The following is a 20,046-nucleotide window of genomic DNA, read 5'->3' on the forward strand; positions in this document are numbered from 1 at the left end:
TGATATTTTAAGATGCTAGTGTCATCAAGAGCCTAGGTTGTCATCCATAATGTACGATGCTAGGACCTAGGATGATACAATAATGTCACGGACAGACTAGGATGCTGCAAGAGGAGGTTACCGATGGTCCAGTGAGATAGTGACAGTCTTGGACAGTGTAGTGAAGATTCCAACTGTGACGTCTATATGATGATAGTCACTGGAATAAAAGCAGAAATTCACCAATAGGCTTGTGATAACAGAAGAAATAGACCTTAATAAGAGAGAGTAGAGAGCAAACTGATGCTTAAAGGAACAATGCCGTATATATATATATATATATATATATATATATATATATATATATATATATATATATATATATATATATATATATATATATATATATATAAATGAGAGTTGGGGTGAGAGAGTATCATTAAATTTTAGGGAGAATAAAAAGATGTTCTGGAAGGAGGTAAATAAAGTGCGTAAGACAAGAGAGCAAATGGGAACTTCAGTGAAGGGCGCAAATGGGGAGGTGATAACAAGTAGTGGTGATGTGAGAAGGAGATGGAGTGAGTATTTTGAAGGTTTGTTGAATGTGTTTGATGATAGAGTGGCAGATATAGGGTGTTTTGGTCGAGGTGGTGTGCAAAGTGAGAGGGTTAGGGAAAATGATTTGGTAAACAGAGAAGAGGTAGTGAAAGCTTTGCGGAAGATGAAAGCCGGCAAGGCAGCAGGTTTGGATGGTATTGCAGTGGAATTTATTAAAAAAGGGGGTGACTGTATTGTTGACTGGTTGGTAAGGTTATTTAATGTATGTATGACTCATGGTGAGGTGCCTGAGGATTGGCGGAATGCGTGCATAGTGCCATTGTACAAAGGCAAAGGGGATAAGAGTGAGTGCTCAAATTACAGAGGTATAAGTTTGTTGAGTATTCCTGGTAAATTATATGGGAGGATATTGATTGAGAGGGTGAAGGCATGTACAGAGCATCAGATTGGGGAAGAGCAGTGTGGTTTCAGAAGTGGTAGAGGATGTGTGGATCAGGTGTTTGCTTTGAAGAATGTATGTGAGAAATACTTAGAAAAGCAAATGGATTTGTATGTAGCATTTATGGATCTGGAGAAGGCATATGATAGAGTTGATAGAGATGCTCTGTGGAAGGTATTAAGAATATATGGTGTGGTAGGAAAGTTGTTAGAAGCAGTGAAAAGTTTTTATCGAGGATGTAAGGCATGTGTACGTGTAGGAAGGTAGGAAAGTGATTGGTTCTCAGTGAATGTAGGTTTGCGGCAGGGGTGTGTGATGTCTCCATGGTTGTTTAATTTGTTTATGGATGGGGTTGTTAGGGAGGTAAATGCAAGAGTTTTGGAAAGAGGGGCAAGTATGAAGTCTGTTGGGGATGAGAGAGCTTGGGAAGTGAGTCAGTTGTTGTTCGCTGATGATACAGCGCTGGTGGCTGATTCATGTGAGAAACTGCAGAAGCTGGTGACTGAGTTTGGAAAAGTGTGTGGAAGAAGAAAGTTAAGAGTAAATGTGAATAAGAGCAAGGTTATTAGGTACAGTAGGGTTGAGGGTCAAGTCAATTGGGAGGTGAGTTTGAATGGAGAAAAACTGGAGGAAGTGAAGTGTTTTAGATATCTGGAAGTGGATCTGGCAGCGGATGGAACCATGGAAGCGGAAGTGGATCATAGGGTGGGGGAGGGGGCGAAAATCCTGGGGGCCTTGAAAAATGTGTGGAAGTCGAGAACATTATCTCGGAAAGCAAAAATGGGTATGTTTGAAGGAATAGTGGTTCCAACAATGTTGTATGGTTGCGAGGCGTGGGCTATGGATAGAGTTGTGCGCAGGAGGATGGATGTGCTGGAAATGAGATGTTTGAGGACAATGTGTGGTGTGAGGTGGTTTGATCGAGTAAGTAACGTAAGGGTAAGAGAGATGTGTGGAAATAAAAAGAGCGTGGTTGAGAGAGCAGAAGAGGGTGTTTTGAAGTGGTTTGGGCACATGGAGAGGATGAGTGAGGAAAGATTGACCAAGAGGATATATGTGTCGGAGGTGGAGGGAACAAGGAGAAGAGGGAGACCAAATTGGAGGTGGAAAGATGGAGTGAAAAAGATTTTGTGTGATCGGGGCCTGAACATGCAGGAGGGTGAAAGGAGGGCAAGGAATAGAGTGAATTGGAGCGATGTGGTATACCGGGGTTGACGTGCTGTCAGTGGATTGAATCAAGGCATGTGAAGCGTCTGGGGTAAACCATGGAAAGCTGTGTAGGTATGTATATTTGCGTGTGTGGACGTATGTATATACATGTGTATGGGGGGGGGGGGGGTTGGGCCATTTCTTTCGTCTGTTTCCTTGCGCTACCTCGCAAACGCGGGAGACAGCGACAAAGTATAATAAAAAAATATATAGATATAATATATATATATATATATATATATATATATATATATATATATATATATATATATATATATATATATATATATATATATATATATATATATTGGCTGATTCATGTGAGAAACTGCAGAAGCTGGTGACTGAGTTTGGTAAAGTGTGTGAAAGAAGAAAGTTAAGAGTAAATGTGAATAAGAGCAAGGTTATTAGGGTTGAGGGTCAAGTCAATTGGGAGGTAAGTTTGAATGGAGAAAAACTGGAGGAAGTAAAGTGTTTTAGATATCTGGGAGTGGATCTGGCAGCGGATGGAACCATGGAAGCGGAAGTGAATCATTGGGTGGGGGAGGGGGCGTAAATTCTGGGAGCCTTGAAGAATGTTTGGAAGTCGAGAACATTATATCGGAAAGCAAAAATGTGTATGTTTGAAGGAATAGTGGTTCCAACAATGTTGTATGGTTGCGAGGCGTGGGCTATGGATAGAGTTGTGCGCAGGAGGGTGGATGTGCTGGAAATGAGATGTTTGAGGACAATATGTGGTATGAGGTTGTTTGATCGAGTAAGTAATGTAAGGGTAAGAGAGATGTGTGGAAATATAAAGAGTGTGGTTGAGAGAGCAGAGGAGGGTGTTTTGAAATGGTTTGGTCACATTGAGAGAATGAGTGAGGAAAGATTGACCAAGAGTATATATGTGTCAGAGGTGAAGGGAACGAGGAGATGTGGGAGACCAAATTGGAGGTGGAAAGATGGAGTGAAAAAGATTTTGAGTGATCGGGGCCTGAACATGCAGAAGGGTGAAAGGCGTGCAAGGAATAGAGTGAATTGCAACGATGTTGCATACCGGGGTCGACGTGCTGTCAATGGATTGAACCAGGGCATGTGAAGCGTCTGGGGTAAACCATGGAAAGTTGTGTGGAGCCTGGATGTGGAAAGGGAGCTGTGGTTTCGGTGCATTATGACATGACAGCTAGAGACTGAGTGTGAACGAATGGGGCCATTGTTGTCTTTTCCTAGCGCTACCTCGCACACATGAGGGGGAGGGGGTTGTTATTCCATGTGTGGCGAGGTGGCGATGGGAATAAATAAAGGCAGACAGTATGAATTATGTACATGTGTATATATGTATATGTCTGTGTGTGTATATATATGTGTACATTGAGATGTATAGGTATGTATATTTTCGTGTGTGGACGTGTATGTATATACATGTGTATGTGGGTGGGTTGGGCCATTCTTTCGTCTGTTTCCTTGCGCTACCTCGCTAACGCGGGAGACAGCGACAAAGCAAAATAAATGAAATATATATATATATATATATATATATATATATATATATATATATATATATATATATATATATTATATATATACTTTGTCGCTGTCTCCCGCGTTAGCGAGGTAGACCAAGGAAACAGGAAAAAATGGCCCAACCCACCCATATACACATGTATATACACACGCCCACACACGAACATATACATACCTATACATTTCAACGTATACATACACAGACATATACATATATACCCATGTACATATCCATACTTGCTGCCTTCATCCTTTACCGTCGCCACCCCGCCACACATGAAATGACAACCCCCACTCCCCTGAGCGCGCGCGAGGTAGCGCTAGGAAAAGACAGCAAAGGCCACATTCGTTCACACTCAGTCTCTAGTTCTCATGTATAATGCACCGAAACCACAGCTCCCTTTTCACATCCAGGCCCCACAAAACTTTCCATGATTTGCCACAAACGCTTCACATACCCTGGTTCAATCCATTGACAGCACGTCGACCCCGGTATACCAAATCGTTCCCATTCACTCTATTCCTTGCACGCCTTTCACCCTGCTGTATGTTCAGGCCCCGATCGCTCAAAATCTTTTTCACTCCATCCTTCTACCCTCTTCTGCTCTCTCAACCACACTCTTTTATTTCCACACATCTTTACTTACTCGATCAAACCTCCTCACACCACATTTTGTCCTCAAACATTTCGTTTCCAACACATCCACCCTCCTCCGCACAACCCTATCTATAACCCACGCCTCGCATCCATATAACATTGTTGGAACTATTATGCCTTCGAACATACACATTTTTGCTCTCCCAGATAACGTTCTCTTTCCACACATTCTTCATTGCTCCCTGTGCTGTTGTAGGATGGTAACTAACATCAGTGATGGGCTAGGATGGTAACTAACATCCTTGATGGGCTAGGATGGTAATTAACATCAGTGATGGGCTAGGATGGTAACTAACATCCTTGATGGGCTAGGATGGTAACTAACATCAGTGATGGGCTAGGATGGTAACTAACATCCTTGATGGGCTAGGATGGTAATTAACATCAGTGATGGGCTAGGATGGTAATTAACATCCTTGATGGGCTAGGATGGTAATTAACATCCTTGATGGGCTAGGAATGTGACTAACATCAGTGATGGGCTAGGATGGTAACTAACATCAGTGATGGGCTAGGATGGTAATTAACATCCTTGATGGGCTAGGAATGTGACTAACATCAGTGATGGGCTAGGATGGTAACTAACATCCTTGATGGGCTAGGATGGTAATTAACATCCTTGATGGGCTAGGAATGTGACTAACATCATTGATGGGCTAGGATGGTACAGTTGTATCGTTAACGGGGTAAGGTTATCACTGGCGGAAGTGATGTTCTGTTACTGAAGTGTGACATCATGGTGTAGCACCCCATCATGAGGTTATCTGTGGTCTGTAGTGATTGCGTGATGTTCCTCACCATATACAATACTTCACACACGTTACGACTGCTCTCTCATCTTTGGTTCAGCAGGTTACAGCAGCCTCACCACTGGTATAGGATGTTACAGCAGCCTCACCACTGGTATAGGATGTTACAGCAGCCTCACCACTGGTATAGGATGTTACAGCAGCCTCACCACTGGTATAGGATGTTACAGCAGCCTCACCACTGGTATAGGATGTTACAGTAGCCTCACCACTGGTGTAGGATGTTACAGTTTCATCACCAGTATTTTGTAATCCTAGGATGGGGCTGGGTAGAGAGATGAGGTATTAACATGAAACATACTTCTGCCTGTGTACCGAGTATGTAAGTGTGCGTACCGAGTATGTTAGTGTGCGTACCGAGTATGTAAGTGTGCGTACCGAGTATGTTAGTGTGTGTACCAAGTATGTAAGTGTGCGTACCGCGTATGTAAGTGTGCGTACCGAGTATGTAAGTGTGCGAACCGAGTATGTAAGTGTGCGTACCGAGTATGTAAGTGTGCGTACCGAGTATGTAAGTGTGCGAACCGAGTATGTAAGTGTGCGTACCGAGTATGTAAGTGTGCGTACCGAGTATGTAAGTGTGTGTACCGAGTATGTAAGTGTGCGTACCGAGTATGTAAGTGTGCGCACCGAGTATGTAAGTGTGCGAACCGAGTATGTAAGTGTGCGTACCGAGTATGTAAGTGTGCGTACCGAGTATGTAAGTGTGCGTACCGAGTATGTAAGTGTGCGTACCGAGTATGTAAGTGTGCGTACCGAGTATGTAAGTGTGCGTACCGAGTATGTAAGTGTGTGTACCGAGTATGTAAGTGTGCGTACCGAGTATGTAAGTGTGCGTACCGAGTATGTAAGTGTGCGTACCGAGTATGTAAGTGTGCGTACCGAGTATGTAAGTGTGCGTACCGAGTATGTAAGTGTGTGTACCGAGTATGTAAGTGTGCGTACCGAGTATGTAAGTGTGCGTACCGAGTATGTAAGTGTGCGTACTGAGTATGTAAGTGTGCGTACCGAGTATGTAAGTGTGCGTACCGAGTATGTAAGTGTGTGTACCGAGTATGTAAGTGTGTGTACCGAGTATGTAAGTGTGCGTACCGAGTATGTAAGTGTGCGTACCGAGTATGTAGGTGTGCGTACCGAGTATGTAACTAGACTGCATGATTGAGGAGTGCATGAGGCCACATGTGAAGCGGAAGACGAAGATGAGGGCCAAGGATGGTAGCCAGGTGGTGGCGATGCCTGCCGTGAAGTACATGGCGACGCCCAGGATTAGCGTGGTCTTCCTCCCGAACCTGCACAACACCAGGAGGTAAAATGTTAGGTTATCTCATAACAACAACCAGCTGGCACTGAAATATTGCTCTAGACGGTCCACATAAGCTGTCATTTAGTGCATTCCTACCACATGGAACATAACAGCCTCATTCCTACTGCCTGGAACTTTACAGCTTCGTTTCTATTAATTATTGTAACTTGGTAACTTTATTCCGTTTTCTTAGGAAACATCAAACCCACAAAGTTAACTACAAAAGAAAACTAACCTCAGAATTAGAACTAAGCTACAACCTTGCCACTTTGATATAATGCCTCAACCTCGTTTACATGTAACAATACTTGTTATGAAACAGTTGGTGGATGGTAAACATTACTTTTTAGCATTGCAGAAAACGAAGACAATTATCAAACTATTCGCCATTTCCCGCGTTAGCGAGGTAGCGTTAAGAATAGAGGACTGGGCCTTTGAGGGAATATCTTCACCTGGCCCTCTTCTCTGCTCCTCCTTTTGGAAAATTAGAAAAAAAAAAGAACGAGAGGGGAGGATTTCTAGCCCCCCGCTCCCTCCCCTTTTAGTCTCCTTCTACGACACGCAGGGAATACGTGGGAAGTATTCTTTCTCCCCTATCCCCAGGGATTATATATATATATATATATATATATATATATATATATATATATATATATATATTAATTATTGTTATTAAACTTTGTCGCTGTCTCCCGCGTTAGCGAGGTAGCGCAAGGAAACAGACGAAAGAATGGCCCAACCCACCCACACACACATTTATATACATACATGTCCACACACGTACATATACCAATCTATACATTTCAACGTATTTATATATATATATACGTGTTAATTGACAGGCGTGCGAAAGAGAGACTTTTGGAAGTTAATGTGCTGAGAGGTGCAACTGGAGGGATGTCTGATCATTATCTTGTGGAGGCTAAGGTGAAAATTAGTATGGGTTTTCAGAAAAGAGGAGTGAATGTTGGGGTGAAGAAGGTGGTGAGAGTGAGTGAGCTTGGGAAGGAGACCTGTGTGGGGAAGTACCAGGAGAGACTGTGTATAGAATGGAAAAAGGTGAGAACAATGGAAGTAAGGGGAGTGGGGGAGGAATGGGATGTATTTAGGGAATCAGTGATGGATTGCGCAAAAGATGCTTGTGGCATGAGAAGAGTGGGAGGTGGGCTGTTTAGAAAGGGTAGTGAGTGGTGGGATGAAGAAGTAAGAGTATTAGTGAAAGAGAAGAGAGAGGCATTTGGACGATTTTTGCAGGGAAAAAATGCAATTGAGTGGGAGAAGTATAAAAGAAAGAGACAGGAGGTCAAGAGAAAGGTGCAAGAGGTGAAAAAAAGGGCAAATGAGAGTTGGGGTGAGAGACTATCAGTAAATTTTAGGGAGAATAAAAAGATGTTCTGGAAGGAGGTAAATAGGGTGCGTAAGACAAGGGAGCAAATGGGAACTTCAGTGAAGGGCGTAAATGGGGAGGTGATAACAAGTAGCGGTGATGTGAGAAGGAGATGGAATGAGTATTTTGAAGGTTTGTTGAATGTGTCTGATGACAGAGTGGCAGATATAGGGTGTTTTGGTCGAGGTGGTGTGCAAAGTGAGAGGGTTAGGGAAAATGATTTGGTAAACAGAGAAGAGGTAGTAAAAGCTTTGCGGAAGATGAAAGCCGGCAAGGCAGCAGGTTTGGATGGTATTGCAGTGGAATTTATTAAAAAGGGGGGTGACTGTATTGTTGACTGGTTGGTAAGGTTATTTAATGTATGTATGACTCATGGTGAGGTGCCTGAGGATTGGCGGAATGCGTGCATAGTGCCATTGTACAAAGGCAAAGGGGATAAGAGTGAGTGCTCAAATTACAGAGGTATAAGTTTGTTGAGTATTCCTGGTAAATTATATGGGAGGGTATTGATTGAGAGGGTGAAGGCATGTACAGAGCATCAGATTGGGGAAGAGCAGTGTGGTTTCAGAAGTGGTAGAGGATGTGTGGATCAGGTGCTTGCTTTGAAGAATGTATGTGAGAAATACTTAGAAAAGCAAATGGATTTGTATGTAGCATTTATGGATCTGGAGAAGGCATATGATAGAGTTGATAGAGATGCTCTGTGGAAGGTATTAAGAATATATGGTGTGGGAGGCAAGTTGTTAGAAGCAGTGAAAAGTTTTTATCGAGGATGTAAGGCATGTGTACGTGTAGGAAGAGAGGAAAGTGATTGGTTCTCAGTGAATGTAGGTTTGCGGCAGGGGTGTGTGATGTCTCCATGGTTGTTTAATTTGTTTATGGATGGGGTTGTTAGGGAGGTAAATGCAAGAGTCCTGGAAAGAGGGGCAAGTATGAAGTCTGTTGGGGATGAGAGAGCTTGGGAAGTGAGTCAGTTGTTGTTCGCTGATGATACAGCGCTGGTGGCTGATTCATGTGAGAAACTGCAGAAGCTGGTGACTGAGTTTGGTAAAGTGTGTGGAAGAAGAAAGTTAAGAGTAAATGTGAATAAGAGCAAGGTTATTAGGTACAGTAGGGGTGAGGGTCAAGTCAATTGGGAGGTGAGTTTGAATGGAGAAAAACTGGAGGAAGTGAAGTGTTTTAGATATCTGGGAGTGGATCTGTCAGCGGATGGAACCATGGAAGCGGAAGTGGATCATAGGGTGGGGGAGGGGGCGAAAATTTTGGGAGCCTTGAAAAATGTGTGGAAGTCGAGAACATTATCTCGGAAAGCAAAAATGGGTATGTTTGAAGGAATAGTGGTTCCAACAATGTTGTATGGTTGCGAGGCGTGGGCTATGGATAGAGATGTGCGCAGGAGAATGGATGTGCTGGAAATGAGATGTTTGAGGACAATGTGTGGTGTGAGGTGGTTTGATCGAGTAAGTAACGTAAGGGTAAGAGAGATGTGTGGAAATAAAAAGAGCGTGGTTGAGAGAGCAGAAGAGGGTGTTTTGAAATGGTTTGGGCACATGGAGAGAATGAGTGAGGAAAGATTGACCAAGAGGATATATGTGTCGGAGGTGGAGGGAACGAGGAGAAGAGGGAGACCAAATTGGAGGTGGAAAGATGGAGTGAAAAAGATTTTGTGTGATCGGGGCCTGAACATGCAGGAGGGTGAAAGGAGGGCAAGGAATAGAGTGAATTGGAGCGATGTGGTATACAGGGGTTGACGTGCTGTCAGTGGATTGAATCAAGGCATGTGAAGCGTCTGGGGTAAACCATGGAAGGCTGTGTAGGTATGTATATTTGCGTGTGTGGACGTATGTACATGTGTATGGGGGGGGGGGGGGTTGGGCCATTTCTTTCGTCTGTTTCCTTGCGCTACCTCGCAAACGCGGGAGACAGCGACAAAGTATGAAAAAAAAAAAAAAAAAAAAAAAATATATATATATATATATATATATATATATATATATATATATATATATATATATATATATATATATATATATATATATATATATATATATATATATATATATATATATACAAAGATATACACATATATACACACGTACATAATTCATACTTGCTGCCTGTATTCATTCCTGTCGCCAACCCGCCACACTTGAAATGACAACCTCCCCCTCCCGCATGCGCGCGAGGTAGCGCTAGGAAAAGGCAACAAAGGCCACATTCGTTCACACTCAGTCTCTAGCTGGCATGTATAATGCACCGAAACCACAGCTCCCTTTCCACATCCAGGCCCACAAAACTTTCCATGGTGATTTACCCCAGACGCTTCACATCCCCTGGTTCAATCCATTGATAGCACGTCGACCCCAGTATACCACATCATTCCAATTCACTCTGTTCCTTGCACGCCTTTCACCTCCTGCATATTCAGGCCCCAGATCGCTCAAAATCTTTTTCACTCCATCTTTCCACCTCCATTTTGGTCTCCCACTTCTCGTTCCCTCCACCTCTGACACATATATCCTCTTTGTCAATCTTTCCTCACTCATTCTCTCGATGTGACCGAACCATTTCAAAACACCCTTTTCTGCTCTCTCAACCACATTCTTTTTATTACCACTCATCTCTCTTACCCTCTCATTACTTACTCGATCAAACCACCTCACACCACATATTGTCCTCAAACATCTCATTTCCAACACATCCACCCTCCTCCGCACAACTCGACCTATAGCCCATTACTCGCAACCGATAACATTGTTGGAACCACTATTCCTTCAAACATATCCATTTTTGCTTTCCGAGATATGTTCTTGCCTTCCACACAATTTTCAACTCTCCCAGAACTTTCGCCCCCTCCCCACCCTGTGACCCACTTCCGCTTCCATGGTTCCATCCCCTGCCAGAGCCACTCCCAGATATCTAAAACACACCACTTCTCCAGTTTTTCTCCATTCAAACTTACCTCCCAATTAACTTGCCCCTCAACCCTACTGTAATTAATAACCTTCCTTTTATTCACATTTACTCTCAGCTTTCTTCTTTCACACACTTTGCCACACTCAGTCACCAGCTTCTGCAGTTTCTCACCCGAATCAACCACCTGCGCTATCATCAGCGAACAACAACTGACTCTTTTCCCAAGCTCTCTCATCCACAACAGACTGCATACTTGCCCCTCTTTCCAAAATCTTGCATTCACCTCCTTAACATTAACCCCATCCATAAACAAATTAAACAACCATGGAGACATCACGCACCCCTGCCGCAAACCTACATTCACTGAGAACCAATCACTTTCCTCTCTTCCTACACGTACACATGCCTTACATCCTCGATAAAAGCTTTTCACTGCTTCTGACAACTTGCCTCCCACACCATATATTCTTAATACCTTCCACAGAGCATCTCTATCAACTCTATCATATGCCTTCTCCAGATCCATAAATGCTACAGACAAATCCATTTGCTTTTCTAAGTATTTCTCACATACATTCTTCATAGCAAACATCTGATCCACACATCCTCTACCACTTCTGAAACCACACTGCTCTTCCCCAATCTGATGCTCTGTATATGCCTTCACCATCTCTATCAATACCCTCCCATATAATATCCCAGGAATACTCAACATACTTATACCTCTGTAATTTGAGCACTCACCTTTATCCCCTTTGCCTTTGTACAATGGCACTAAGCATGCATTCCGCCAATCCTCAGGCACCTCATCATGAGTCATACATACATTAAATATCCTTACCAGCCAGTCAACAACACAGTCACCCCCTTTTTTTTTTTAGAAATTCCACTGCAATGCCATCCAAACCCGCTGTCTTGGCAGCTTTCATCTTCCTCAGAGCTTTTACTATCTCTTCTCTGTTTACCAAAGCATTCTCCTTAACCCTCTCACTTCGCACACCACCTCGAACAAAACACCCTATATCTGTCACTCTGTCATCTAACACATTCAACAAACCTTCAAAATACTCACTCCATCTCCTTTTCACATCACCACTACTTGTTATCACCTCCCATTTAGACCCCTTCACCGTTGTTCTCATTTGTTCCCTTGTCTTACGCACTTTATTTACCTCCTTCCAAAACATCTTTTTATTCTCCCTAAAATTTACTGATGCTCACTCACCCCAACTCTCATTTGCCCTCTTTTTCACCTCTTGCACCTTTCTTTTGACCTCCTGCCTCTTTCTTTTATACCTCTCACCGTCATTTGTATTATTTCCCTGCAAAGCTCATCGAAATGCCTCTCTCTTCTCCCACTACTCACTACCCTTTCTAATCTGCCCACCTTCCACGCTTCTCATGCCTCAAGCATCTTTTGCGCAAGCCATCACTGCTTCCCTAAATATATCGCATTACTCTCCCACTCCCCTTACGTCCTTTGCTCTCACCTTTTTCCATTCTGTACTCAGTCTCTTCACCCCAACATTCTCTCTTCTTTTCTGAAAACCTCTACAAATCTTCGCCTCCACAAGATAATGATCAGACATCCCTCCAGTTTTACCTCTCAGCACATTAACATCCAAAAGTCTCTCTTTCGCGCGCCTATCAATTAACACGTAATCCAATAACGCTTTCTGGCCATCTCTCCTACTTACATTCGTATATTTATGTATATCTCTTTTTAAACCAGGTTTTCCCAATCACCAGTCCTTTTTCAGCCCACAAATCTACAAGCTCTTCACCATTTCCATTTACAACACAGAACAGCCCATGTAGACCAATGATTTTTCTCAGTTGCCATATTACTCACCTGTGCATTCAAATCACCCATCACTATAACCCGGTCTCTCGCATCAAAACTACGAAAGCACTCACTCAGCTGCTCCCAAAACACTTGCCTCTCATGATCTTTCTTCTCATGGCCAGGTGCATAGGCACCAGTAATCACCCATCTCTCTCTCATCCACTTTAAGTTTTACCCATATCAATCTAGAGTTTACTTTCTTACACTCTATCACATACTCCCACCACTCCTGTTTCAGTAGTGCTACTCCTCCCTTGCTCTTTTCCTCTCACCAATCCCTGACTCTACTCCCAAAACATTCCCAAACCACTCTTCCCCTTTACCCTTGAGCTTCGTTTCACTCAGAGCCAAAGCATCCAGGTTCCTTTCCTCAAACATACCACATATCTCTCCTTTTTTCTCATCTTGGTTACATTCACACACATTTAGACATCCCAACCGGAGCCTTCGAGGAGGATGAGCACTCCCTGCGTGACTCCTGTTTCCCCTTTTAGAAAGTTAAAATATAAGGAGGGGAGGGTTTCTAGCCCCCCACTCCTGTCCCCTTTAGTCGCCTTCTACGACAAGTGAGGAATGCGTGGGAAGTATTCTTTCTCCTCTATCCCTAGAGATAAACATATATATATTCTATCATTATTATACTATGTCGCCGTCTCCCGCGTCAGCGAGGTAGCGCAAGGAGACAGACGAAAGAATGGCCCAACCCACCCACATACACACGTATATACATACACGTCCACACACTCACATATACATACCAATACATCTCAACGTATACATTATATAGACACACAGACATATACCCACATACACATGTACACGATTCATACTCCCTGCCCCTATTCATTCCCATTGCCACCCCGCCACACATGAGATGACAACTCCATCCCCCCGCGTGTGCGTGAGGTAGCGCTAGGAAAAGACAACAAAGGCCACATTCGTTCACACTCAGACTCTAGCTGTCATGTATAATGCAACGAAACCACAGCTCCCTTTCCACATCCAGGCCCCACAAAACTTTCCATGGTTTACCCCAGACGCTTCACATGCCCTTGTTCAATCTGTTGACAGCACGTCGACCCTGGTATACCACATCATTCCAATTCACTCTATTCCTTGCACCCCTTTCACCCTCCTGCATGTTAAGGCCCCGATCACTCAAAATCTTTTTCACTCCATCTTTCCACCTCCGATTTGGTCTCCCACTTCTCCTCGTTCCCTCCAACTCTAACACATATATCCTCTTTGTCAATCTTTCCTCGCTAATTCTCTCCATTTGACCAAACCATTTCAAAACACCCTCCTCTGCTCTCTCAACCACACTCTTTTTATTACCACACATCTCTCTTACCCTTCATTACTTACTCGATCAAACCACCTCACACCACATATTGTCCTCAAACATCTCATTTCCAGCACATCCACCCTCCTCCGCTCAACTCTATCTATAGCCCACGCCTCGCAACCATATAACATTGTTGGAACCACTATTCCTTCAAACATACCCATTTTTGCTTTCCAAGATAATGTTCTCGACTTCCACACATTTTTCAACGCTCCCAGAACTTTCGCTCCCTCCCCCACCCTATGATTCACTTCCGCTTCCATGATTCCATACGCTGCCAGATCCACTCCCAGATATCTAAAACACACCACTTCCTCCAATTTTTCTCCATTCAGACTTACCTCCCAATTGACTTGTCGCTCAACCCTACTGTACCTAATAACCTTGCTCTTATTCACATTTCCTCTCAGCTTTCTTCTTTCACACACTTTACCAAACTGCTCACCTACCACGCTTCTCATGCCACAAGCGTCTTTTGCGCAAGCCATCACCTCTTTCCTAAATACATCCCATTCCTCCCCCACTCCCCTTACGTCCTTTGTTCTCACCTTTTTCCATTCTGTACTCAGTCTCTCTTGGTACTTCCTCACACAAGTCTCCTTCCCAAGTTCACTTACTCTCACCGCTCTCTTCACCCCAACATTCTCTCTTCTTTTCTGAAAACCTCTACATATCTTCACCTTCGCCTCCACAAGATAATGATCAGACATCCCTCCAGTTGCACCTCTCAGCACATATAACATCCAAAAGTCTCTCTTTCGCGCGACTATCAATTAACACATAATCCAATAACGCTCTCTAGCCATCTATCCTACTTACATACGTATACTTGTGTATATATCTCTTTTTAAACCTGGTATTCCCAATCACCAGTCCTTTTTCAACACGTAAATCTACAAGATCTCCACCATTTCCATGGGTGGGTTGGGCCATTCTTTCGTCTGTTTCCTTGCGCTATGTATATACATGTACATATATATATATATATATATATATATATATATATATATATATATATATATATATATATATATATATATATATATATATATATATATATTTTTTTTTTTTTTTTTTGCTTTGTCGCTGTCTCCCGCGTTTGCGAGGTAGCGCAAGGAAACAGACGAAAGAAATGGCCCAACCCACCCCCATACACATGCCTTGATTCAATCCACTGACAGCACGTCAACCCCGGTATACCACATCGCTGCAATTCACTCTATTCTTTGCCCTCCTTTCACCCTCCTGCATGTTCAGGCCCCGATCACACAAAATCTTTTTCACTCCATCTTTCCACCTCCAATTTGGTCTCCCTCTTCTCCTCGTTCCCTCCACCTCCGACACATATATCCTCTTGGTCAATCTTTCCTCACTCATTCTCTCCATGTGACCAAACCATTTCAAAACACCCTCTTCTGCTCTCTCAACCACGCTCTTTTTATTTCCACACATCTCTCTTACCCTTACGTTACTCACTCGATCAAACCACCTCACACCACACATTGTCCTCAAACATCTCATTTCCAGCACATCCATCCTCCTGCGCACAACTCTATCCATAGTCCACGCCTCGCAACCATACAACATTGTTGGAGCCACTATTCCTTCAAACATACCCATTTTTGCTTTCCGAGATAATGTTCTCGACTTCCACACATTCTTCAAGGCTCCCAGAATTTTCGCCCCCTCCCCCACCCTATGATCCACTTCCGCTTCCATGGTTCCATCCGCTGCCAGATCCACTCCCAGATATCTAAAACACTTCACTTCCTCCAGTTTTTCTCCATTCAAACTCACCTCCCAATTGAATTGACCCTCAACCCTACTGTACCTAATAACCTTGCTCTTATTCACATTTACTCTTAACTTTCTTCTTTCACACACTTTACCAAACTCAGTCACCAGCTTCTGCAGTTTCTCACATGAATCTATACTGGTGTTGTCCCATTCTCGTCCATATAGCATGTCTTACCTATATTTATATATAAACATAACACGTAAGGTTTCCTTTGATATAGCAAGAGCAAAATGTAAGATAAACATTTAAGTTAGCTTGAAGCCTCGTGATGGATTCGAACCTTGACAGGTTGCAGTAGAGTGAGTGGTGGAACTCAGTGCAAACTACTATGTGTGTGTACTCACCTCTTTGTACAGTATAGGGAAGGAAATGTATGTTTATGGGGCCCCATCTCTTGAAATTTTCCCATCATCGTGCAAATATTTCAACTTTGAGATGATATCAACATTCGCAAGTTCACCAAGTTTATTTCATTGATCCACTACTCTGATACTATAGAAATATCTCTTTTCATTTTTCCAATTAAGTTCTTTACATAATGTCATGTTACAGCTTTTGGTTCTATCTGTGCATATTTCGAGGATAATTACACCCTTGAGATCATCCAAATGGTTTAAAAACTTGAGGGTTATGATCAAGTTAGACCTTTCATTCCTCTTTCTTCCGTGCTGGATAAATCTATGGCCTGGTCCTCTCACTATAACATGCCTCTCTTAATTCAGATAAAGGTCCACATTTTCTGCCCTGTTCACCCTCTGGAGCTTCTCTACTAGTTCTTTGTGATTCTTGAAATCTTGTTACCAGACTTGGCATCAATGATATAGTTTTGATCAAAGGTATGCTTTGAACAGTTTGTGAAATGTGTCTTGACCATGTACCTTAGTGGGATTGCAATATCTTCCAGCAGACAATTAAGAGACGCTGTCATCTCTCAAGTCTCTCTTACACAGATTCCAGCTAATAACAATCGTATTTAGGTCTTCATTTTCCATGTTCTATCCTTAGTACTTTACACTCATATCTCATTGGGTAAAATCTCATCAACCATAAATTAAACAAAATCTAGAGTCCTTACAGGTCCCCTAATAAGTAGATCAAGAGGAGCAATGGTCACAGGACTGAGCCCTTTAGCACGACAATGGTGGTTACATTTCTGAGGAAACTGTTCTCATGTACGTCCCTTTGTTCTCCATCACCGAGGAGTTACTTTTCTACCTAACGACCGAATCTCCACAATAATAAGCTTACTTGAAGATCCAGTGTCTTCACGGACTTTCTATGTTTCAATGTTGAAAGTTTTGTAATAGTTGAGTGACACACAGTTCATCCATCCTTCTCTTTATTCTAAGACGAATGTGATACCCCAGTAGAGGTCTATGAGTTTTGTTATGCATGGTCTATTTTCCCTGAAACCATGTTCTGTCTCACGTAGTACTTCTTTACAAGAAGTCATCTACTTGCTTTATTATACATTACAGTGTTTTACCGATCACACTTGTCAGAAAAACTGGTTCAACGCAACTTTCCTCTTTCCTTTCTTACAATAGGTACGAGCTTTTCCCCTCTTCTTTTCCTTTAACACTTTACGTTTCTCCATCGCAATATTAGGCGACATTTTGAGTGGCCTGTCAAGCGCTTCTGTGTATTTTCCTAACACATGCCACGAGCCTCACAGGGAGGGGTCAAGGCCCGTGAGCAGTCTGTCTTTTTTATTCTGCATTTTTTCTTGCCTTGTCTATCATAACACATAGTTTCTCTGTTCCTCTTTCCTTACCCTGCTATAATAATTTTCCACTATCATGCTGGATAAGAATTTTGAGTGAAAAAATTCCATGTAAAATATTAGGAAAAAGATTTTTTCACTCAAAAATCTTAAAATTTCACCAAAATCCCACTACACCATGTGATCTATATCATGGCTACATGTACACCATGTGATCTACATCATGGCTACATGTACACCATGTGATCTATATCATGGCTACATGTACACCATGTGATGTATATCATGGCTACATGTACACCATGTGATCTATATCATGGCTACATGTACACCATGTGATCTATATCATGGCTACATGTACACCATGTGATCTATATCATGGCTACATGTACACCATGTGATCTATATCATGGCTACATGTACACCTTGTGATGTATATCATGGCTGCAGGTACATCATGTGATCTATATCTTGGGTACACAGTTGATGTTTACCAAGATTATTGGTCATCCTTGTGAGTGATGAGAATCATATTTCTTCTTGAGTTGGGTTGTCTTGCTTATGTTTACCATGTGATCAAACTTATGCTTTACATGATCACTTCCACATGGCTATCCTATGTGATAACCTCGAGTCCCTCGCTGCTGTGTGTACACATAAGTTTGACTCTCTCACCTAATATGTATGATGGTGTGTGTGTGTGTGTGTGTGTGTGTGTGTGTGTGTGTGTGTGTGTGTGTGTGTGTGTGTGTGTGTGTGTGTGTGTGTGTGTGTGTGATTTAGCTCAGATGGGTTAATCGCGACTCATAGTATATAGATATGAGATGATAGTTTTACCTGTCGGCAAAGATGCCATTGAGAGGTGAGCCGATGAGGGAGCCAAACATGTATACACTGTGGAAGGTTGCGCGCAGGTACTCAGACGAACACACCAGGTCAAACTGTGGGAAGTAGGGGCAGGGTTACTTGACTATACATACGTGCAGGTCACACATCAACCACGTTAGTATAAAGACGGTCAGGTCATCAACAGGTCACAAATCCTCGGTCGTGCAGTTTCTAAACATCATCCCAGATGCCACATCCTCTCATAATGGGATGACCTCACCATACAGGTCACATGGGGTGAAATACAGTATGAGTGATCACATCATAATATTAGACCCTGAAGACGTCACGCTCACAATACAAGATATATGAGGTAACATACTCGTAATACACACTATCTAAAGTAGGATACAATACAAGCTACAGAAAGTTACATTCAGTCTCACAACAGCACATGTGAGTATTGTATCATAGTGAGGACAGGCGACACATGGTACATGTCTCTCCCTGGACTCACACGATCCCTTACCTCAATACTACAATAGAAATGGATTAGAAAACTGTTGGCACAATCTTTGTCGCTACAGTTTTAAAACTACAGTTTTGATGCTACAGCTGTGATGTCACAGCTGTAATGCTACAGCTGTGATGCTACAGGTTTAATGCTATAGATATGAATAATGCCAGTAAGACCTTCTTCACTGTTCTATATATGAGTTGCTCTACTCACAGGAGAGGAAGCCTGGAGAAAACCCACCTGGGAAGTGATGGTGCTCCTGAAGGTGGAGTTGTCGTACACCCATGCGTCGCACGGTTCCTGTTGCATGCCTCCGCCTTCCGTCCTGTTCACGTGGTAGAAGCACTTATCGCTGTGGACGCGAGCAGGTACTGCTTAGATACAGCTACAATGCACAGTGTCATTCTTCTTCCAGTCTAACCTAACTTTTTATCATTTCTGCAACATCCTTCCTCTCAAACCCAACCATCCGTCTGTAGGACACCATCTATACCCCCCTTACCTTGATCTCCAACTACAATCTTCAAGGATCAGCAGTCGTTCCACAATCAACCCAGTTGTCCATCCACCCTTAGGGGGTTGGTCAATAAAATGGGTACCTCTGTACCTGCTCTGTACATGCCTTCACCCTCTCAATCAATGCCCTCCCATATAATTTCCCAGGAATACTTGACAAACTTATAACTCTGTAATTTGAACAATCACCTGTAACCTCTTTACCTTTGTACAATAGCTCTGTGCATGCATTCTGCCAATCCTCAAGCACTTCACCATGAGTCATACATACGTTGAATATCCTCACCAACCAGTCAACAACACAGTCACCCCCTTTTTTAATAAATTAGACTGCAATACCATCCAAACCCGCCGCCTTTCCGCCACCCATCTTCCGCAAAGCTTTCACTGCCTCTTCTCTGTTTACCAAACCATTCTCCCTAACCCTTTCACTTCGCACACCACCTCGACCAAAACACCCTATATCTGCCACTCTATCATCAAACACATTCAACAAACCTTTAAAATACTCACTCCATCTCCTTCTCACTTCACCACTACTTGTTATTACCTCCCCATTAGCCCCTTTCACTGATGTTCCCATTTGTTCCCTTGCCTTGCGCACTTTATTTACCTCTTTCCAAAACATCTTTTTACTCTCCCTAAAATTCATTGATACTCTCTCACCCCATCTCTCATTTGTCCTCCTTCCTTGCACTTTTCTCTTGAC

General features: G+C 42.8%; 1 protein-coding gene across 1 annotated transcript in view; it reads right to left on the minus strand.

The window, feature by feature from the left end:
* LOC139764651 (organic cation transporter protein-like) overlaps positions 1-20,046 on the minus strand; it is a 57,534-nt gene that overhangs the window by 12,962 nt on the left and 24,526 nt on the right. The window contains exons 4-6 of the mRNA XM_071691510.1: positions 19,062-19,173; positions 18,314-18,417; positions 6,293-6,447 (exon numbers count right to left, since the gene is read on the minus strand). Of these exons, the coding sequence (XP_071547611.1) occupies positions 6,293-6,447; positions 18,314-18,417; positions 19,062-19,173 (371 nt within the window). The remainder of the gene's footprint in view (positions 1-6,292; positions 6,448-18,313; positions 18,418-19,061; positions 19,174-20,046) is intronic.

This window comes from Panulirus ornatus, chromosome 50, assembly GCF_036320965.1.
Source record: "Panulirus ornatus isolate Po-2019 chromosome 50, ASM3632096v1, whole genome shotgun sequence".
Taxonomy (NCBI): Eukaryota; Metazoa; Arthropoda; class Malacostraca; order Decapoda; family Palinuridae; genus Panulirus; species Panulirus ornatus.